Source organism: Acanthisitta chloris, unplaced genomic scaffold (assembly GCF_000695815.1).
Source record: "Acanthisitta chloris isolate BGI_N310 unplaced genomic scaffold, ASM69581v1 scaffold381, whole genome shotgun sequence".
Lineage (NCBI taxonomy): Eukaryota > Metazoa > Chordata > Aves > Passeriformes > Acanthisittidae > Acanthisitta > Acanthisitta chloris.
This window is the reverse complement of record NW_008655235.1, coordinates 28270-51861: the sequence shown is the minus strand read 5'-3', so window position 1 is coordinate 51861 and position 23592 is coordinate 28270. Positions and strand designations below refer to the sequence as shown.

Below are 23592 nucleotides of genomic sequence, written 5' to 3'. Positions count from 1 at the left end.
ACAGAGAGTGCTTTAGGGGCTGGAATGGACCCTACAGATCATCCGGCCCCAACCCCTGCCACGGGCAGGGACACCTCCCCACTAGACTAGGTCGCTCAAGGCCTTCTCTCATCCAGCCTGGCTCTGAACACTGCCAGGGTTGGGGCAGCCACTGCCTCCCTGGGCAACCTGTGCCAGTGTCTTACCTCCCTCACAATCTAACACTTTCTCCTAATATCTAGCCTAAATTTCCCCCCCTTCAGTTTGAATCCGTTACCCCTAGTTCAGTGAGCAGAGCCCGGAGCTGCTGGTGGCTGTCAGGTGCTTACTGAATCCCATGCAGAAAATGTATCAAGTGGTTCCAGGTCACGGCAGCAGCATGTCGTGCCCAGCTGTGTGCCCGAACTATACCGGGGAGAAAGCCGATGCCTTTCAGCCTCTGATAATCCTTTTCACGGGATGCTGTGGGTGTGAAATGCTGATACAAATTCAGAACCCATCCCCAACAAGCATTGTTATGGAAGATAGGTGAATCCCATGCAGAAAATGTATCAAGTGGTTCCAGGTCACGGCAGCAGCATGTCGTGCCCAGCTGTGTGCCCGAACTATACCGGGGAGAAAGCCGATGCCTTTCAGCCTCTGATAATCCTTTTCACGGGATGCTGTGGGTGTGAAATGCTGATACAAATTCAGAACCCATCCCCAACAAGCATTGTTATGGAAGATAGGTGCATTTAATGTCAGAACCCATCCCCAACAAGCATTGTTGGGGAAGATAGGTACATTTAATGTGATGGGAAGTCACAGAGACATGGGCAGTTGTAGCCTGAGAGGCTGTAGCTGAGTCTGGGTGTGTGCTCTGCCGGCTCTGAGCCTGTAAGTTGCCTTCAGTGTCCCTGAGACACTGGTATAGGGTATAGGCAAGACTTGGGTACCACTCAGTGAGGCAGTTTTAATTTCCTTGCTGAGCTGCCTCCTCTCAGGGTGAGCATCTTTTCTGCAGAACTTTCTACTGTCAGAGTAGCATCACTGGGTGTTTTCCCCAGCTGCACCCAGGAACTCAGACACACTGAATTTTTAATTCCATACTGATTTTTTAATGACATCTGAGTGCCACTGCAATTACCTGCCCACAGCCCAACTCCACCTCCACAACCCCCTCAGGTAGCTAAATATTAGTGCTGGGCTGCTGCCTGTTCACAGTTGGGCCCTTTTGCCTTTGCCTTCAGCCCAGTTGCAGCTGCAGCAGCTGGCACAGCGGCTGGGCCCATGGCTTGGTGAGGCAGTGTGGGTATGGGATGCCTCTTGGACAGCACCTTCCTGGCACGGCACATTGTGGTAGCCCCAGTCAGTGCTGGGCTTCATCTGGAGGGGAGCAGAGGAAAAGGTGAATCTGTTGTCAGCAGGGTGCCTTTGGCCAGGAGGAATGGGCTGGAGGAAGTCATGGTATGATGGAGAAATGTACAGGAAGGATTTTGTTTCTCCACAGATGATTTCACTTCTCTCATCCAAACAATATTTTATAAAGTAAACCCACCTCAAAGCAGTTCCCACCTCTCCTTTGCTGGCATGTGCCTGAAGCTCATTTTCTGGGGGCACACTCTAGGCTGTGCTGCATTTTCATGCTGCCAGTCAGCCAGGTACTGGCTGTACCTGTCCTTCTGAACCCTGAATTTGGCTCTGCAAGGAGGAGATTGTAGTTGTTAGAGTAAGATTCAGATAGCAACCCTTGCATGGGAAGTCTGTTGTTCTACCACAGAGATGTAGTGGTCAAAAATCACATTTATGCTTTTTGGTAGACTGCAGGGGCAGCTAAATATGAGCTATTGAATAGCATAGCTGTGGTAGTTTAAAAATCTGCTTAATTTTTATTCCTGGAAATATAAGCCTCACATTTTTATTTTAAATCTCATAAATATGTTTATGCCAATCTTTGTTTTTGTTTCTCCAATCACTTCTGTTCTCATAATGCAATGAGATAATTGGATATGGTACATGCTAGAAGCCTTAAGTCTCAAGCCACCATGTGGAAAATACTGCTTTAGCAACAGCAGCACAGTGTGGGAAAAATTAGTTCGCATTAGCCACAGAAAGTGCTCAGCCCCTTTGCTACAACCAGCTGACAAATAGCCTGAGCTGTTTGACAATCATGGCAAGAGAGAACGATTGTCCACCCTTGCAGAAAATGAAGCACTGACTGTGGCCCACTCTCTAACCTGGAGCTTTCAGACTGGCAGAGTTGCATCGAGGCAGCCCCTCCCTGCATTTCTGCTGGGTGCAGGCTTTGGGGTTACCCTCCCCGCTGCACCTTCTCAAAGCCAAGTGCATTCAAGAGAGCTGTGGCCATTCAGATGGATATCCCTGAGCAAACACATGGGCTGTAGGAGGCCAGGTACTTGTCTCTCCTCCATGTGTAACTCTGGGGGATGAGAGTGAGGAGGCTTTTTGCCCTGTTTTGAGGCACCCACCGCTGGAAATAAGGTATGTGGTGCAGTTTATTGTTGTTCCTGGCAGTAGTATTGAAATCTTTTTTGTCTGGCTTGTGGGCTGCACTCCTATTTTTAGGGTTAAATGGCTTGTTGTGTATATGGAGCAAGCATGGGAAGATGGCCTGGTTTTTTTCTGTATTGTCCCCCGAAGTGGATCCTTCTCTCTGTGTCTGCAGGACTAGTGACTCCAGTAGCATCCCTGTCCTCTCCTCTGGCACGTGTAGCACACTGCTGCTGCGATCAGGGAGGGTTTTCTGCCCATGTGGTCTTTCTGTGACTAATGCAAACTTTCTGCCTATGTTTCTTTAGGTCAGACATGAACAGAGGGGTCCCATAATTCCTATGTTAAAGTGCTAATGGATTACGTGGTTGGGAGCTCCTGCTCTGGGCATGGTCAGAAAGGACATGCCAGACACCAGAGTGGGTGCGTTAAGGCAGGTGAGGCACTTGGGGGCAGGGGGACAATATTTGACCACGTTTTCTGCAGGTGTTGCAGTGCCCTAGGTCTTCTTTGTAAAGCTCCCCGAGTCACACTTTACCATAAGGCTCACAGCTTGTAATAAGATAAACAAGAAACACTTCCCAGCATACCCGGCCGAAGGGAAAATTTGGCAATAGGAGTGCACAACAAAGGGCCCATGCCAGAAGGGCAATAGGGAGCCCCAAGTGCAGGTGTGTTTTTGAACACCTAGATCCAAACTCAAGCTTAGGCAGTGCCTTGAGGCTGAGGGTGTGGACACCTCCTCTGTGCTGGCTGTGTCCCTGGCCATCCCAGCCCAGCCTGGCTACCAGTACTGGCATTCAGCTAGCCACATCCAGCAGCAGGATGAGCAGCAGGGTTTGCTGTGGGAGCAGCTGGATGTGGTTTTGCTTAACATGTGCTCTGCAAATAATAGAGAGGGTACAAACCATTGCTTTCTAATCTGCTTCAACACAAACCAATTTGAGATCAAACATTTCAGGATTACTGCTGAAAAATATAGGGCAAGTGTGCTGAGGGAGAGCTCCACAGCCACAGTGCTGACTTTATTCTGTTTTCAGAATAAACAGAGGCAGGTAGGAGCTCTTGCAGGCTGCTTTTGCTACGGACACTGCCAGAGGATCGGCTGGGTTTTTGGATAACCCAGCATCTTTAAGGTTAACAAGCTTTAAAGATTCCTCAAAGCTGCTTGGCCTCATACATGTCAGTTGTCCAACAGTGTGATCTTCCAGGGCAGTTGCTGAGTCCAATCTCCTGGGAGCAGCCCAGCCTGGCTGTGGGCCCCAGATGCCTGGCAGCCAGGTGAAGGTGGCAGCAGGACACCTGCAGGGACTGACCTGGTGAGAATGAGTGGGAGACACTGTGGGGCTTCTCCAGGGAACTCTCAGATCTGCTCTGTTAAAAGCAGGTGCCTAAGCTGAGACTCTGGCCAGGGTCTGGCAAAATCTCAGCACTGAGGAATGGGACTTCAGCTACCTGGTACAATGTGCCAATGAAATCTGAACTCCCAGGGTTGTTTTCAGGGCTTCAATGAGTTAACATTGTATGAGTCAGTATCATGGCATCTCCAGTATCTGCCAGAACTTTATCAGAGCTCCCTCAGGACTCTGTGCCCTTTTCTCTTTTTCCCTTTCCACTCCTTCCAGGAGGTAGATGGTGTCCAAAGGTCACTGGCCTTCTCGAAGGCTGAATACTTTTGCTTTCTTGTGCCTGTGGTGAGGTCTCCTTGCCTTCAAGCTCCAGATCACCACACCACCCTGTGACCGTGACACTCTGTGTGGCCCAGAGCATAGCTGGCTGCAGGCATCTTGCATGTGCTGTCTGTGCCTGACTGTGTCCACTGCAGCCCTGGTGAGGCCTGAGTAGTGGTGTGTAACCCTCTCTGGCTCTCATGGAGCATTTGGGGGTGCTGGTGTCCTGAGTGCTTGACTGGTCTCCCCAGAAAGGCATCATGGCTGAAGGAAGTTGGTGCTGCCTTGTGCAGCTCCAGGCTTGACTGTGAACAGGCAGAGGTGTCCCCAGTGGCACTGCCCCTTTCCTGGGCTTGGCCAGGTTGTTCTGCAGAGGGACCACCTCACCATCCCATGAAGGTGCATGGCTCACTTCAGGAGAGACACAGCAGGAGCAAACCTGTGAGCCAACATGGGTACTCGCCTCTAGCAAGAGTGGGTGGATGGAGTAATAAGAGAGCAGCTGCTCTGTGGGCCTGAATTTGGTCAGAAGTATTACCTGTAGCTACTTCGAGGCTCATACAAGCTCCACAACCAGACTGTGTGCAGTCCTGGTGATGTGAGAGTCAGGAGGCAGTACCTTGTGCCCATCTCCCCCAGGTGTTTTGTTTCCCTGCTATGTAACTTGACCAAAGAAGGATTTTTACCTGAATTTCAGGACCCCCCTCCCAGGGTCTGCACAGTGACTGTGCATGTAGCTCACTGACTTTCCTCTGCTCCATGTCCCCATGCAACTGCACATTTTTACACTTTTTATATTCACCAATTCTACCTTTTGGTCTATGCCACAGGATCTGAGCTGGTGAATCTATGGTCCACGGTGAATCTACAACAGCTTTCCAAAGCATAAAGCCTTTCTTCTGGGTGGAGACTGAGAGGGCAGTGGACTGGGCACATGCCTCTCCATAAGGCAGCATCAGTGGAGACTGTCCAGAGGTATGATGCCCTTTACAGCCCCGTGCCTTTGCTGGAGATTGCCCAGGCACTCACACACCCAGTTTGTCATCCCTCTGGGTTGTGCCCTGTGCCATCTCAAGAAGTGTCCCTGTTTAGATGCCAAAATAATTAATTGCCTCTTGTGAACTTTGTCCTGTCTCTGTTGGGAAGTGCTTCCCACAAGTCAGACACCATGAAATAACTTGTCAGATCTAGCTGCCTAAGCTTGGTTGTGCTAGGAGGCACTGAGCATTCGCATGTTAAACACCAGCTAGCAATTCTCCGTGGATTCAGCCGCGGCAGCAGAGCCAGCAGGAGCAGCATGAGCTCCTCCTCCAGCTCTTTTCTAAGTAGCATGTGGATGAGTGCATGTATCCGCCCATCCTGAGCCACCTTCCTTGGGGAGGGCCTGGGACATGGGTCAGGAGAAAAGGAGCATGGACACCTGGATCTCAAATGCAAATAAAACTTAGCAGCACGTGTGTAATGCCCATTGTGCCAGAAGCATTGGAGCTGCCTGGCCAAAGCACGTAGGGCTGGAAGTACTGGTGGCCTCTGGCTAATGCCTAAAGAAGGACTGCTTGTCAGTTGCCCTGCAGGTTTCTGTTTCTGAATTGGGTTGTGTGTTATCCTGGAGCTTGAGTAATTCAAAATGCCAGCTCAGAGCATACAGTGGGCGGAGTCTGTGTGTGTGTGTGTGCTCTGAAGGAGGTGGAGGAGGCTTATGCTGCAAAAAAACCCAGACATGTGAAGTGAGGGAGTAGGTATCATCTTCTGTCTCTTGGAACTTCAAAGCTTCTGGTGTGGCTTCCAAAACTTTTTATAGTACTGGGGTGCATTTTTGTTGGTGGTGGTTATTTTTTTGCGTATGTGTGTTTATTTTGTTTAGCAGAGGAAAAGAACTGCTTAGTAAAGTCCAGAGGAATATGAGAATGAAAACCACTCCTTGTGATACTTGCCTTTAAGTGAACTGCTGGGCACTGCCTTATCCCAGCCAGGATAGTAATTTCATGTAACAGGAAAAGGGCAAGAGGAGGAGATACTTGCAAGCATGAAGCCAGATGAGCTGGGAGAGCAAGGGGGTGGAAATTTGACTTAGCTGTGTCTCCCCAGGGAAGTTGCAGAAGTGCAACTTGAGACCTGCAAGTCTGTGGATAAGATGTGCCAATCTCATATTCCTAGGCTTTGACAACTATGGACTTTTTCTCCCCCATGTTGTTGCCATCAAAGCTGATGCTAAATAGTTGGTCCAGATAGCTAGAGTAGTGCAATTCTCTCCTTTGTTGCTGAATTTAAGTCCTAGTGTTTGAACTGTGACATCTTAATGTGTCTGGTCACTTGAGCAACATTTCAGCAAGTTTTCTGGGGCTGATCTCCAAGTCATTAGAAATGCATCGTGTACTGAGCAAACAAGGTGAATTCTGAGTATGGCATCATCTTATCCTACTATTGAGTTTTGGACTCCTCTTCCAAATGCTTTGTGTGATCAATCTCAAACTCTTGGGTGTAGAGAAGAGAGATCAATCTTTTTTTGTCAAAATCTGAGACCTTGGGTAAAAACAGAGGCAGAGGGAAGTGTTGTCATGAACTAAGGTGGTAGTAAACATCATCTCTTGAAAATGCTCTTGCAGCCTAAGAACTTGGCAAGAGATATGCCTTACCTGGTGGCTTCAGCACTCTCTGTGCTGTGGTTCCTGCCTCATGCCAGTGGAGGGGAGGCTGTAAATCACACCCCAAAGTAAAGGCATCCATGTGCCTTTGCAGCCGTGGCCTTCAGCTCTTGCACCAACCTATTGCCAGACGCAAGCTGGAGATACTTGCATGAATTCAAGAAGGCTCAAATTTAATCTTAGATTTTTTAAAAGTAAAATAATACCTTGATTTGATAAAAATGGATGTAAGAAAAGACAAAAATAATTGCAGGCAATGTTTCCCCTCATGTCCTTCAATTACATCACCCTGTGCCCTCCATTGTATGGTAGGTGGCATTTTGATCTGGCTGGGGGCTATGGCTAATGGCCTTGCTCAGATGCCAAGCTGTTTTTGTGAAATGCTACGGTACCTTTGGCATTCTGCACTCTGAGCGTGTCTGCTCCTCTGTGAGCAGATGCTGCTGCTTCTTCCTCTGGCTGGAAGGGCCTTGCAAGCCCATCAGCTTGCAACTGCTTCTCTGTAGCAGGAGCCAAGAGCCTTTTCCAATAACCACTTCATTCTGCCTGTTCCTCGCATTTTGCAAAGGTTTGGAAAAGTGCTTCATAAAATGGAATCAGCAATTTAATAACAAATTAAACATTTTTGTGAACCTTCCAATGCTGATTATGGTTTTTCTAGCCTGGCTAAAACCAAGAGCAGCCTCTCTTTGTGGTGTGGCTGCTGCCAAGGCATGAAGCCACACATGGAAATTAAATATATAATTTTCAAACATCAGCATAGGTCAAGGTTTTGTTTAAGCGTGGGTGAAAGGCACTGGCTGGTTTAATTCCTGCTTTTTTTTAAACCCTGTAATGAGATGCAGCACTTTTAAGCAATTGTGGATCACATAGCTTCCTTGGGCTCTGCTGGTAAGAGTGCTCCTAGGCAATGAGGAAGATTAGAGGCTTGTCTGGAGGGGATGTAGAGTGCTGTGAGCTGCAGTGTGTTTAGCACTTGGAGCATGGTAAGCTGTCCTGTGCAAAGGTGTACTGAGTAAAACATCCTCACAGGGAACTGAAGGGAAGCTGCTCCTGTGCCATAGGCTCTGCTCTGTCTCATTTCTTGCTGCCTTTACCTGTTGGGAAGTCCGTGTGCTGCAAGTGAACTGGGGATAGATTTGCAAAGGCTGAAACATGTGTTGGGCCAGCACTGCAGAGCTTAACATTACAGCTGGGCAGGTATGGTAGGGACCAAGGCTGAAAAAGTAAGTTCGAAACCTCCATAGTAGTTGTATGTCTTTGGAATCAGGTCCTTGAGCAATCAGTTCCCCTGTCATGGCAAATTTGAGTTGGAGCTCTAAACCCTTTGCCTAGACTCCCTTGCTAGGCTAGGGAGGCAGAGGTATTGCTGAAAGTGGATCTATCCTGTAAATCCCTTTCCTGTGGCTGCAAGGGCAGCCAACAACCGCAGTTGATAAATTTCATCTGTAATGATAAAGCCACAGAGTAATGTGAGCATCAAATTGTACTTTTGGGCCAAATTTTAGACTTGTACTTTGAAGGTTATTTTGTGATTCTAGACAAGTCTAGGCTTCTTCTGGTATCTTTGTAGGTCTATGTGAAGAATATCTCTGTATTTTACCCTAGAAGAGTACTTGCTGTTATTAGGACTTGGAGGTTGCTCTGGCAGAGTCCCATTTTGCCTGCCCCATGTCCAGACCTGCTGGACATTCTACAAGCCAGAGCATTCACTTGTGCTGGGAGAGATGCGAGCTCAAACATTTGTCTTCGAACTGAATCCAAATTTTCTGCTTTCTGGGAGAGTGCTTGGCCCGTAGCTTAGAGGATGTGAGTAGGGTGCCAGGGATGAGGGGTGCTTGGAGTGTGGAAGCAGCTTCCCTTTTTGCAAAAGGTCCTCTGGGGTACGTTGGCATGAGTACGAAACCCTGAGCCTCCCAGGCAGCTGCTGTGCTGGTCAGGCTTCACACCATTGACTCCTTGGCCAGCTGGACACTAAACCAGGACGCTGAATACTGAGGTATTCATGGGAGCAGATTCTCCTGTGTTTGCTGGTTTCTATAATGGGTAGGGTTTTTGACAAAGAGCTGGAGGCTTCTGGCTACTGTTGCTACAGTGGTTTGCTCAGCTTCTCTGCAGGGTGGTGAGGGCAGCAGCATAAATCCAAGAGGGGCACCTCAAGGTCAGTCCCATGAGTAGCTGGGGTGTGTGGTGCCTTGCATCGCTGTGTGGAGCTGTGCCTATTTCCTATGGCCAGCCAGGGGACAGTGGAAGGTGTGACATAGCTGAGCACTGGCTGAACTGTCACAGGAGAAAGTGTGGGCCCAGGGGAGGAGAGACCTGTAGTACAAAGTTAACGTGCTGACTGCCACCTAGGCATTCAGATCACGGATAGAAGAGACTACCCCCTCCAAAACAGTGACAGAGTGACCTGTCTGAGCCAGCAGGAGGTAGAGCAGGATTGAGAGTATGTTTGTTTCAATGCACCAAGATACCAGCTGAACGCTGCATTATGTGCTCATGGACTTCACTGAAAGGATCTTCTCCTGACTCACATAGCTCTTACTCTTCTTTGCTTGTGCTCCTGCCCTCCCACAGAGCAAAGCCACACTAGCAACTAGACTACATGGGCACTCTTAAGACCAGCCACCTTCTTCCTGGTGCTTATGACATCCTGTCTCAGTATTTCAGAGTGCTTTCAATTATCACTTTCTTTCCCCCAGTGTTGGTATGTGTGTTTCAGCTTTACAGTGGCAAGATGATAAGGACTGGTTTATCAGGGTAGGTTTTAGTCAACAAAGGAAACCTTAAAGTCAGCTCTATGCATATCTGTCACATCTGCTTTTCTAAAATAGCTGTAATTTCAGAGCATAAAAGATCTGAACACTAGAAAAATTACAGCATGGAAGTGTAGGGCCTTGCACATGCTGTTTTCCTTGCTCTTCGGGACCTCAGTTACATGTCTTGAAGATCCTCCTTTGGTGGGTCTGAGTCACTCTTGGGGGCAGAAGACAATTCAGCTTAGATGCAGGAGCAAGGCCGTTTTACCTTTAGAACTTTTACCCTACTTTCCTTCAGTGCATTGCATCTGACACTGGGATTGAGCAATCACATCTCTATAACCCAGGAAATTCCAAACCTGAAAGTTCCTAGAACAAAATGTTAACCATGCTGCCCTGCATATCCTGTACACTCTGCTGTGCAGGTCAAACAGTGAGTGATATGCTACGCTGACAAGGAAAACAGGAATACGGAATGCTGCATATGCACAATTTGGCAGAGTTAATGCTAATGTAGAAACTTAACCTTTTGCTATTTGCTCATATTTGAGGGGTTTATTTCACCACTTAACAGTAAGTATTTCTGCTTTTCCCCTACCACACAGATTGTAAATGAATGCAAAGTTTTGAAGAGCAGCTCTAGAAAAGAAAGTGCAGCTCATGTTGCATTTCTGTGTAACACTTAGAAATGCCAAATCCTTACAAATACTCGAGGAACTTACTAAAAGATACTGGTGGAATCAGCTAGCCCTCTCCCTTGTCACGTAACATCTCAGATCCCTAATCTGGGCTGCTGTAGTAGCCCAGCTGTCTGGAGATGAAGGTGAGCTTGAAGTTCATTTACCAGACTAATACTTCTGGCTCTGACACTTTCTCACCTGAGGCTGCTTTACTAACCATTCAGCTTCATAAGTTCCTATGGCCAGATTAATTTTCTACCTGTCTGTTACTGCTGGAATCAGGTAAAGTTAAGGCATTTTTACCCTTATGACATTATTTAGGAAAAGCAAGTGCTACTACAGCTGTCCAGTTGGATGCTAATGTTCTGAGCACCAGAGCACTGCATGCAACCCAGCAGCTGTTACATATTCAAGGGTGAAATTCCAATAATAGTATGCTATATAATCTCTGGATAAATATTTATGCTTGTGAAGGTTAAGTGACTTGGAGTACTATAAACTCCAGCCTCTTGGGCAGGCCACTGCAATTTAAGCCTTCTCACAGTGACCCACCAATGACCTCTCCCCAGTCTAGGGGCAGAGTAGTTGCTGGTGCAAAAAACTAAGAGTGGATCCTGAGGTCTCTGCTGAGCAATAACCTAGTGCATAAAACGCATCAGACAATATTTGAACCCAACTACTTATCTCAGAACCACTTCTCTAACATTGCTTAAATTTCCTTGAAACTTCTTCCAGTGTAACTTCCTTCACTAACCCTGCATGGTGTTGTCTCAGCATGGGTGTAAGAGGATGAAAGCTTCTTGTAGATGACAAGCAGCATATCACAAGCTGCTGTTTGGTGTTTGAGTTGTGTGACAGTTACCCTTTTCTATTTTGCAGGCACAGATTCAAGGTTGTGATGTGGTTAACTTGCTTCAGAAATGCAAGAAAAACAACAGGCCAGACTACTACTAAAACAGTTGTACAAGTTGGGTCCCATTAGGATCTGTAGTTCAGAGCTCATGGAGCCAAAATACCCCCAAAATAGGCAAAGCTGTAGTTTTAGTGAACTCAGCAGAGCTGGGATTTGCTCCAACCATTTAACCTAAGTGTGTTTTCAAAAAGTTGTGTAATTCCTTATTTGCTTCCTAAGCTACATTCCAGAAGGATAACAGATATAGCCTTTCTCCTTTTTCTTCATCCCACTACTGCCATTATTTCTTAACTAAACCCACAGAACAGAACTCCATTCAGTACAGCTGATGGGTTCCTTTACACCCCTACCTGCTGATAGTGCATTAGGAATGACCCCAGCCTTGCCAGATAGGAGAGGAAACCACAATGACATGTCTCATTTTAACCCAAGCTGGGAGGAGGTATTTTGCTTGCTGCTTTGAAGCACTGGAATGATATTTAGGCTCCTGACTTCTACTGAGAAAACAGAATGCACCCTCAGCCTTTCAGAAGTGAGCCATGCTCCATCAGGGCTCTGTTGCCTCAGTTCTACTTGCCTAAAGGAAACACATCAACAAAGCCATGTCTTAAAGCCTAATTTATTTCCCTGCCATTCCACCATGGCTGGTAGCTGTTGTCAATACTGGCTATTCTCTTTGGAGCAAAAACATTATCAGCAGGTTTACAGCTTACTAATGCCATGTTGAGGATTGTTTATTTTATCTGGCAGTTGATATTTAAGAGAATGGCTCTAGGACAACAATATACATTTCAGTCTGAGGAACTCATTAATAATACTTTAATCCACAGGAATCTTAGGTTTTATTTGCTTTACTCAGCACTTGGAAATTTTTTTTCTTAACTTGGCCTCTTTGAACTTGCCGAGCACGAGTTCCAAATCCCAGAGACTGCATCGATTCTGTTAAGTACTTCTGGCCAGGAGAGATGCACAGCATCACCAACAGCTTAGCATCACCTCCTGAAAGCAGGAAAAAGACAAACATACTCATTCAGTAGGTTATACACTGGTAATGTATTGATGTACACAACAGTGAGCATAGGTTAGCATTGCTTTCATGAAGCAGAAACCTGCTTGCAAAGAGGGCTGTTGAAAACAGACAGTTTCTTCAAAGGGAATCTGTATCTAAGGATATGATATTTGCCCCAACTGTTTCACAGTTGTAATGTAGATTTTTTCCCCCTTTTAACTTAATCAGTTAATCAGCACGTGTGTTATGGTCTGAGCACTTCATTAAGCTTTGTCAAATGTTTGTAAATATGGGGTAATGGCAAAATGGTTTACCTGTGTGACAATAAAGCAAAACAGACTTAGAAGTTTACAGAGAATGATTAAACAGAGGAGAAAATTGCCATTTTCAACAATTCACCCAAACAGCGTCACCAAGTCATACACCACGTGTGATTAAAACTGGGCTCAGCACTCATACAACACAGCTCCTAAACTGCCTTTTTTGGCTTTCCCTTTTCAGAGTAGGAACTCCAGCGCTAGGTGAAATTCAAAGTTTAAGCAAAAATGAATAGTATTTCAGAAGATCTGAAGAACTGTCAGTGCCTTGAACTGGAGATTAAAAGCATAAGGGCTAATAATTTCTGGCTGAAGAAAAATGGACTAATATACTATATGAATGGACACAAATCTGACATTACTGCAGGAATTACACTTGCTTTAAAACTGCTTCTGCATAGTTGAGGAGTTAAGGAAGAGGAAGTGATCCAAACACAAAAAGAAATATTGCAGTACCATGTCCTGTCTCCCTCCTAAGGAATGTGCAAGTATGTCATTATACCCTGTTGTAACAAAAATTGAAGTTTAACTTGTAAACTGTACCTGATGTGACACACCAGTGAAATGCAATTTTTATCCTTTACACAATCCTATTAGAGATGTTGCTCTTAAATTGAACCTTGGAAACAGCAAGGTTTAGCTGAATTGAGGAGTTCAGAACTCTCACTGTGCAATCACACTGCTCCAAAACCAGAGTCTTTGAATAGAGGCCACGTAAAAGGGAGGAACACAAGATCATCTTCCAGTTTTACACAACAAAGGAGGGGAAAGATTAGGAGAAGGAATCTATACTGTTAAAGAGAAGCCAGAATAATTCCTCACCTACAGAGTCCTGAAGCAGATGTGTAAGTTTGCTGTTTCGATATGGGACGTGAGATCTCTGTTCTGCTATTGCTCCCAGAACGTCGGCTAAGGCAGACAAGCTGCGGTTAATAAACGATGTCTCTCTCAGAGCTGCTCCTGTCACTCCAGACATACCTGGTACGGTGTAGAAGAAAGCAATGGTAACAGTAAGCAAAGCTGCTGCAACTGTAACATGGGGAAAATCATGTTGCTGTATCATCTACTTCTGATGCAACATTTTTAAACACAAATTCTGCACAGGACTTCCAGCCCACCCATGCCAAAAGCAAGATGCAGTGTTTTTTTCACTCTGGACTGCCATTACATTGTTCAGTACTCTACTCTTTTGAAGGAAGGTTAAAGAGGGTTCAGCATGTACAGATGGGCTGAAGCATCTCATGTTAAAGTTCGTCTTTTCAGCTGTGCAATGCATCTTTGCTCCATATGTATTAAGAACAAGGAACTGAGAAAGTAGGAGCACCATAAGATCAGAAAGACAATGCTGCTTGTGAAAACACTGGTCCACAGTGTCCTCAGAGAGAAGCCTCTTTTGTTCCATTGTTTTTATAATAGTTAACTCTCCCATCTGTATCCCTTAAGAAAAAGAGGAGAGGCACTGATGGTACAAGCTGCAGAAACAAAACTGTACAGCAGCCATAAACATGAGGGATTTGTGTTCATCAAAGCCTGTGAGGTGCCATATTATGGCATGATTTGCTGCAAGGAAATGGATAAAGGAAAATGATGCCCTTCTACCATCCACCCAGCATGGTGGCATGTAGCTATGCTGCCCCTGAGCAACACTGGAAAAGTTTGGTCTACACACCACATTGCACCAATTCAAGAGGTGCTGCAAGCTCAGGTCTTTGATCAGTCTGGATGAGTGTGCAGTTAAGAGTAATTAATTCCCCCTGTCCTTACCTCTGCCATTTGGGGAAGAGAAATTTGCTATTAGCATTTAGCATCACATTATTCAAACTCAAGACTTTTTCAGGATAGTGGATGAGGTACAGATGCATCTGCAATCAATTCTTACCCAGAACACATGATCCATGCTAGGCAGAGCTAATGGCAGTGGGACGATCAGTGGAGCTAACAGTTTCCTCTACTGCCTACTCTCCCACCTCTAGAGAGGTACATATTGTGGCTAGAGATCTTGTTTTACCCTTAGGCCAGCATTTTCCAAACTGGGAGAACAAAAGAGGAGTTCAAGAGGCAAATATGAAAAGGTACAGTAATAGCAAAAGCCCCAGAAGTCTGGACAGACTGTGGGAGAGGATGGGGTCGGAGTGGTAGAGTGTCTTGTCAGAGACACAGAGCAAAATAGTTTGGAAGAGCCTGCCAAAGGGTGGACAACAAATAGAGATAGGATGAATCTCAAACTTTACTGGGGTCATTGTATATACAGCCATCCCAAGGCTTCTTTTACCTCAAGCCAAGGTGGACTCCTGAGACAACAGATATCGCCCTAATGCAGAAAACTGCAAATAGGTGAGGGGGTGCATGTTTAAACTGCTGATTATCTATGTTTGGTTGGATAATCTTCCACCAAGCATTTAGCTGAAACCTAGTTTGCTAAAAAGGGACCACTTGGCTTGTAAGTGCTGGCTGCAGAGCTAACAAGGCGCTGAGGTGTGTGAGGAGCCTGCTGTACTGCTGCTCACTGAGATTTGCCCACATTTTAAAACAATTACGAGATAACAGCTGCCCTCACTTTCACCAGGGTAAGTCCACCAGCACAGCTGATGGCAGAGGTCAGTCTGCTGCATGTGCTGGGCCCCATCTAACACTGCTGTGAGCACAGCTCTTGTGGTTTCACTTGGAGGATCGGACCTGCCGAGCCCCAAACCAAGGAAATGTTTGTCCTGGTTTAACTGAGAGAATAAACACACACCCTGTTGCTCAATTACATGTTTTCAGCATTTAGAGCAAATGAAAAAAATAACGTATTATATTAGGTTTATCGGTAGAACAAAAGTTTTAACAGTGAGCAACAGCAAGAATTCTTGGCAGTAAAGCAAAAGACTCTTTCATAATACTGGTTCAGTTTTCAAAACATTATTTCTGGAATGGTACATTTGGCTGCATGGCTTTTCTTGGTAAGGAAGCTTGTCCTTTAGGAAATAATCAAGTTTTTGAAATTATTGTGTGCACAGAGGAGGCAGGAGGAAGAAAGTGCTTTGAAGAAACAATGAAAACAATATTATCTTTTCAACACTAATTTCCTCTGAGACTTTTTCTGTAATAAGCCAGAAAAACCCACACATAGCAATATCAATTATTACAGATATTTATAATATTTAAATAATTTATGAACTTTAAACATTTCTGCACAAAGAGATGCTAATTTCCAGAGTAGAAAAACAGGCCTAATAAAACCAGTCTGAACAAATAATATACCTATGATATGGGTAACCACCCTGGGCTTATTCAAGCTTATGCAGTCAGATTTTCAGTTAAACTGTACCAGGGTAAAACTGGAACAATCACCCCCAAAATTTTGTTGTGCCAGGATCTGTGGGTTTAAACCATCCCTGTGTGAGAGCAGGGTAGCATGTACCCCTACACAAAGAAGTAAAGGCAACTATTGTAACCTAGATCAGAGGGGATCCATGCCCATAAACACACACGTTCGCTTACCGACACACTCGCTACCAGCCAGGTCCACCAGCTGCAGTCTAGTTCTGACTTGCTTCATTCTCTCAGTTGCTTCGAGTTGCACTGGTGAAGAGGTTCCGGAAGAGGTGGATTTATTGTCCCTCATTTTTTGTGGAAAGGTGCAGGAAACCTCTTTACTTAGTCTCTGACTGGTTTGTTCATCTTCCCACGAAGTACCTGGTTAATGGAAAAAACAAGCAAGGAGTTTCTCACTGACACTGGAAATTGAGATGAGGAAAAATGGGGCATCAATAAAGCCTGTGCAGTATCTGCTGTTCAGCACATTCTAACAGAAGCAATATACAAGTCAGAATCCATGGCACAGGCAGGCAGGCTGAATGACTTTTTCTATCTTATTTAAGGTTCTATTCATTTAGCAAATCATACCAGTTGGTAACAAGTTTTGGTGTAAGTTGTGTGGTATGCAATAACCAATTTGTTCACACTTCTGTGTGGAAAACAAGAAATGGGAGTCCAGTAAGGACTTTAAAGAGGCATTTTTTCATGTTTTAGACAGACTGCAACCAAAGTGAGATTTTGGATGTTTGGGAGCAGTAGGCTCTGAAGTCTGGTTCTATGTGTTTGAAACATCACCTGCTGGTGCTCTGGCAACAAAAAAACCCAACAAAATCCTCATCCTGACTATTCTATTTTGTCCTTTGCTGCTGTTCCCCCTAAACTTCCTTCAGCCCTCATATCGCACTGCTGGATCTCCACATGATGAGCTATTAGCCTCAATAGCATTACTACCACTTGTTGAGGTTGGTTACCTACTGCTATCCTTCCTCAGCAGCAGGACCTGGCTTTCAGTCTCTGCTGGGAAGGAAGACAAAGATTCTCTGGGAAAACTGCTTTCAAATTAGCTTAGCAGGAGTATATGCAAAAGGGATTTCCCAAAGCAATTTTGCTTTTTCCTTAGTTTTCATCCATCTCTCTCTCTCTCTGAAAGACATAAAAGAATAAAACGTGCCTTTTCTGCTACAGGTCACAGAGACAAGAGACCTTCTCAGCTGCTTAAGAGCCTAGTTGGAATAGTACAAAGTTTACAGCTGCAAAACTTGAGTAAGATGCAGCCTGAGCTGTGTTGCAGAGCTCTGTACTTCTCCAAGCAGGCTGCTGCTAAAACCTGAGGTAGCTGTTCCCAGTGCAGACAGAACAGCTGTGTTGGTTTACACAGAATGAATGGCTTCAGGCCACACAGTGTCAAACTAAGTGCTCTTACTCCTCTTCAGTTTGAGACAATGCAATTAAGAAACAGCTCTCCTCAAGCAACAGATAATACTGATCAAAAGGCTAAAACACCTTAATCAAACCTGAAGAAGTGCTGACTTGTCAGCCTGGCTCTAGGTGCAGAACTTGTCACAGACTTTACAACTTTTCACTTAGTGACTTAGATATGTGGTGCTGAGATATTTGACAATTGGACCTGGCTTTTAAATCAGGATCATCTCCTTTTAAAGAAGACAGGATGTGCTGTCAGACTGCTATAGTGAGGTCACATTTGCAGCACTGCTCTACCCACCTGCAGTGCACAGCTTCACCCATGAGCTGTGAGCCCAAAGCTTGAGCCTGCATTCAACAAAAATTAGATCGTGTCTATGGAGCTTTGCTGCTGGACAACATGGCACAGTGGGTGGCTGCAATCAGGAGTGGCAAAGGGAATTGGGAACTAGACAAGATGGCTGTTGTGCTAACAGTACAAACACTGAGTCTTGAAAAGTAACATCTGTCTGATTGACAGAATCTGGAGCTGGCTAGAACTAACATTTGGAATGCTGGAGCTGCAGCTTGTGAAGTAACTGTGTCTTTTGGCATGGCCCATTGGTAAGTGAGGGCACTGTTTGTTCTGCTTTGCTGATACTGTCGGTTTAATTTTTGATAGCAATCTAAGGGAAAAAATGTTAAATATTTTCCACTTTCTAAAACCATATTGTTGTTGCAGAGTATGAAGGAGATGGACCACAGCACTGGAGGCAGAGAGCCTAATTACAACATAAGCAAAAGAAAACACGGTTAACCCCCAAAATCCTCAAAAAGAAGTTGTTCCTAAAGCAATAAACTGCTAAGTCTTGGTGTGGTAATGAAAAGTATTAATACAGATGTTGCCATAGTAAATAAGGTAACTGTTGGCTGTTCATACAGTAATCTATTGTTAACAGTTCAAGAGACTGAATTTAATGGACATTTTTGCAAAGCAGCAGGTAAAAAAAATAATGCTTTCTCATCCAAAAGCATATGATGATCCCTGAAACATATGGTTAGAGTTACCACAAGAATGAATAATTATATGTCATAAAAAAATGAACCACAAGAATAAATAATTATGTCGTACAAAATTATTTAACTACTGTATTTGATTGTCTGTCTTATTGAGATCTTAACTATTTTAAACTTTTTCTTATGACTTATTGATAACATTTGCTCTTTAATTGTTTCATGCTTAAAGAACTTAAAGAACTCTGTAAGTCAAGATATGTAAAGAAAATTGAAAAGTTTTTGTGGGTGTTTCAGTGGCATTCAAACATCAAAGCGGTCCCAAAGGCTGTTTTTCTAAAAACAACTGGCTCTAGGTGTATTGTAGCAACATCCTACTTACCAAAGTTATCGCCAAAGACAACTGTGGTTATGGTCAATGTAACTACCAGATGAGAACGAGAGGAATGAGCATGCACCAGTGTTGGGTGCCTGACTCTCAGCTGTAGTCCTTTGTTGACTAGATGCAAAAATTCAGATGCATTTTCAACAGTCCTAAGGAGTAAAGAAACAAGGATATTTAACTAACTCACAGTAAAAATCACAAGAGAAAGCTGACAACTTGGATGAGAATCAGAGCATTTCCACGTCCTTGCTCTTCTCTTTATACTGATCTCAGTTTTGAGCTGCACAAACATCTGTATATGGATTTTTTTCAGGTGGGATATAGTCCAAGATGAAAATTCAATACAAAAGCTGTGATGTAGTCCTGGAAGTGCTGCAGAAGTGGCCTTTCAGCCTTGCAGGTCTATAGGTACTGTAGCTCAGCTCTAGAAATGACTGAAATTTCTACACCTTCACACTCTGGAAGAAAAGACATGGGTTTAGACATTGCTGGAATCTCTGGTCTCGCACAAGAGGAGTTATCCAGTTTTAAGTTAAGGTAGCTCCTTTTCTTAGGTATAGAATTAGGAAAAAACCCCACAAAATTTCTCTGGGCCATTGGAATTAAATCCAGAATTCCTGGAAAACTATTCAATTCCACTGTTCAAAGAGAATGATGTCAGAATTGACAGGCATAAGTTTCTATAGACCATTTTATCTTGTACTATTTGTTGGCTTTTCCAGTTGAAGGAAGTACTGCAACTATGATCAATTGAATGGCAAAGACCCAACACAGAAAGTGAAATAAACACAGAAAGTGAAATAAAGTGACTAGGTAAAGAAAAACCTCATTATGACTCTCCCTAGGTTTGCAGTGTTTGAAACAAATGAGGTAAGATTGCCTATTGCTTCCTTTCACTGCCTTGCCCTCTTCAATAATCAAAGATACAACACCTAAACAGTTTTTAGATGAGGGTATAAACTATGACTGCATGTCATAGCCTGGTTACTGAATGCCCTGTAACAGCAGAACCATTAGTAACTCTTCTGACAGGCCACAAGTTTGGTTGCACAGTACTGCAGAGAGCTAAAGCAAGCAACTAGTAACAGGCAAGGCCTTCATGACTTAGATTTGGCTGATTGCAATGAAAGTCACACTGGGCATGAACTTACTTTATGCTAAGATCCATACTTGAAGAGTTTAGAGACAAAAGACCTATAACCAACTAAAACAGTTTCCTATGAAAATAAAGCCAGGGCATCTGAAGAACAGAAGAACACTTGCCCACACTGTATTTATAGGCACTTAGGAGAAGCAGCCACCTAAAAGCAGTTCCTTGTGTATTCAGGGCTGCATGAACTAAACGATCACTATAGACTTCCCCTATCAATCCTTAGCCACATGTGCTGCCCCTATAATGCCTCTACCTCTGGGTATCCACTGGGAACGTCTCCCTGAGTGTTTGACCTGGCCCCAGCAGGGAAGCAGTGGCTCTAGTTCCTACAGCCAGAGAAAACAGAGCCTCACACTGGGGTGATCTATTGCCCAAAGTCCAGGGAGGCACATCCTGCTTTCCCAAGTCTTGAACTCCATCTTCTAGTGGCTGGTCAGCCAGGACTGGATGGCCTGAGAGGTAAGCAGCCTTTGCTAGAATAGGGCTGAGCAGCCTTTGGTAGGATGCAGCAACAGGCAGTTGGCTTCTGCAAGCAGCTGGCAAGGGGTCAGTGCTGCCAGCTGCTGCCCTCCCACTGTGTCTGCAGAAGACAAGAGGCCTCAGGGCGTGCTCAGTGCTGCTCACCCGCGGGGCAGCTGCAGCTGGCTGTGGAAGTAAGCAGCATCCCCAGCCCGGTGCAGTGAGCCTGGCACAGCAGCTCCTCAGCAAGACTGACAGTAATAATGCTTTAGCATAATCTCTACGACTCTATCACGCTCTGTGTGCCGCACATTCCGCCCTGCTGTGGTTAGGTTAAAAATTTGAGGCTGAATGTTCTCCAAAGTCAACCAGGCTATAAAAGAAGAAAGAGCCTGAGGTTTTTGTGATTCCGTAAGATGAACGTGTTAGCAGGAAAGAGACTACTGTACTTTAATGGATATATGGAGAAGCCAATGAGACCCAACAGGCCAATATGTTCTAGATGAAATATTATCATAAATGAGGGTGTGTTTTTATTCAAAGCTCCAGCTGTTTACTTTAGATTTCAGGCAGCTGGGTGGCCTCACTCAATGGTTCCCTTACTTTATTTGGATTTGCTTTCTCTTATTAACCTTTCTATGTAATTATTAATATAACCTGTTTATGAATTGGACTTTTTTCACTGCTTGCATTGTAATTGAGATACAAGTCCATATTCTTGTTTATATTTGCCTTAGAATTTAGTATTAACTGATAGAGATAAGTGGTTTTTAAGAGGTTTAGTTCAAGGTGCCTGGTTCCTTTACCATAAATTAAAATCTACACAAATAAAACAGAGCAGCCATTTTATGAATTAGAAGGACAAATGAAACCTTATTGCAGCTTCTAGTTCTTAACTCTATGGCACAAGCCCTGCTACGTCACACCTCTCCCCTCCCCAAAACCTGCAAAAAGAGATGGGTCACTCACTAACTACACAAAGCTCCCTTGGGAAGTGGAGCAGGCATTTTTCAGGAATGATACCAGGTCAGCATCTTAGTTACTGAAATATCATAATTAAAAACTATTTGGAGGTTCTGATGAAACAGGAAAAGTTCAACTCCAATCATGTCCACACTACATGCACCCATCTTTATTTCCTTAATCATGTGGTTCCTTTCCTCTCTAGTCAAAGGGAAAGGATTAGCTCCTTCAAGAATGATTCAGCACACATAGGTTAGGCTCTGCTCCCATCCTCTTCTGGAGTTTTTCATTCCCTGGACAGCAGAGCCTTAACTAGATGCTAAAAGTTTGAATAGAGTCACAGTTGGGGAAATCCAAGAACAGAGAGAAACCCACCAGTCAGCATAATACAGAGAGGGCAAAAGAATTCATCACTTCAAGCTCCAGTCAATTTTAGTTCATTCCATGCTCTTATGGAGCATTCAGAGTGCAATCAAGGATGCAGAATTTATCTATATTTAACCTCAAGACCAAAGAGCAGGCATACCCCAGATACAAATACTAATCCTTCCTAGAATATTGCAGTGATTATTATTTCAGAGAAACAAAGGAGAGTTCTATAGCTCCACAGTGAAGAAGGCACTTGATGATTTCTCTGGGGTCCCACTTTTGTGTGAGGAATTAAATGGCTAGAAAGCACAAGTCAATAAATGTATATCACTAGGTAGAATAAAAGTATGTTTGCACAACCCTCCAGTACATTCTTGTATTTTTATCAAGGCTTTCTGGCAATAGCATAAACCCACATAAACAAACAACTACTAGTCTGCTTATGTGATTAAGTCCCACAAGACAAAAATACTGCCTTCAATTACTTCCACTGAGGGTGCATTTTATTTTAATTGGCATGAGGGAGGGATGCATTTCATATCTGACTTCTAATACCATCTGGAAAAGTAGAGATTAGACCATGACAAGAATTATTATAGAGAACTGAAGAAAAACATCACATTTCCTCCAGAAATGTAGAAAACAGTACCATTCTAAACATGTCAATAGGGCAAGATGTTTCTTTTCACAAACATTATTTGCTCAAGGAGCAGAACAATTTTTTATATTTCTGGACCTCTCTGTAATGCACATGCAGAAATGTTCCCTTCTGGAATCCTCTTTTTTTTCCCTTTTTGCTAATGCTGACTTTACTAGCATAAGTCCCAAAGGAGGGCTGTGAAGATGGTGAAGGCTCTAGAGGAGAAGCCACATGATGAGTGGCTGAGGTCACTTGGTTTGTTCAGCCTGGAGAAGGGAAGACTGAGGGGAGACCTCATAGCAGTCTACAGCTTCCTCACAAGGGGAAGTGGAGGGGCAGGCACTGACCTCTTCTCTCTGGCGACCAATGACAGGACCTGAGGCAATGGCCTGGAGCTGTGTCAGGGGAGGTTTAGGCTGGATATCAGGAAAAGGCTCTTCGCCCAGAGGCTCATTGGGCACTGGAACTGCTCCCCAGGGAAGTGTCAGAGCACCAAGCCTGACAGAGTTCAAGAAGTGTTTGGACAATGGTCCTAGGCATGTGGTGTGATTCTTGGGGTTGCCCTGTGCAGAGCCAGGAGTTGGACTCAATGATCTTATGGGTCCCTTCCAACTCAGGACATGCTATGATGAACAACACAGCCATTACTACATTGAAGCATCTGAAACAGATTCACTCTTGTCAATGAGTGATTTTTAAAAAACATCTATAGCCATAGCCCTAAATACCTTACCTCTCCCTACACAGTTAAGCTGTGTAAATAATGATCAAACTTACCATACACAGATGCTGGGAAGATAGGCATTTTAGAAGTGAATGGTTAGAAGCTTAGCTGCTTCTGAGCTTTTAGTCTGAAGAACCTGAGTTTTCAAGAACTACAGGTTCAAACACCAGCAATATCACTTCCCACTTTAACGCCTTCAGTTATGAAAACAGAACACTAAGCAGGGCAAGGTATTTGCATGAAAACATTACTTAAAAGCTTATGCTTTCTAAATTTTTTTTTAAACTCCAACTCATGTAGAGAAAGGTAACATTCTGCAACTGCTTAAAAACTTACGAACAGTACATACATTTCTATTATAATATGTAAATTTAAAAATTTAGTAAGACTAAATGGAAAGTGGTTTGTGACTAGGTTACCCGTTCTTTTTCTACAGCTGACAAGCAACAACAAAATATGCAGCAATCTTCAGGCATTGTGAATGGAAGGCACTGAACACAGGAGTATAACTCAAACTAATTGCACAGTTATTTCTGTTAGTATTTTGACATTTTCAGCCACCTGCAGTACAATAGACTGAGCTAATGGAAACAGAACTGTTCTTTTGCAGACGGTGAGGAGTCATTGTTTAGAAGAGATCTGGTGCCTATAATGCAATTTTGTGACAGCTATACATTGCATTAACACCAGATCATGTTTGGACGTTAAGGATCAAGTCATGT

The 23592-nt window shown here is 44.2% G+C and overlaps 1 protein-coding gene across 1 annotated transcript in view; it reads right to left on the bottom strand.

Moving 5' to 3' along the window:
- Positions 1-11971: 11971 nt before the first annotated feature.
- KIF25 (kinesin family member 25) overlaps positions 11972-23592 on the bottom strand; it is a gene marked incomplete at its 5' end in the record, with an annotated part of 38453 nt that continues 26832 nt past the window's right edge. The window contains 6 exon segments of the mRNA XM_009083802.1: positions 11972-12135; positions 13285-13440; positions 15946-16140; positions 18560-18711; positions 18827-18830; positions 21817-21838. Of these exon segments, the coding sequence (XP_009082050.1) occupies positions 11972-12135; positions 13285-13440; positions 15946-16140; positions 18560-18711; positions 18827-18830; positions 21817-21838 (693 nt within the window).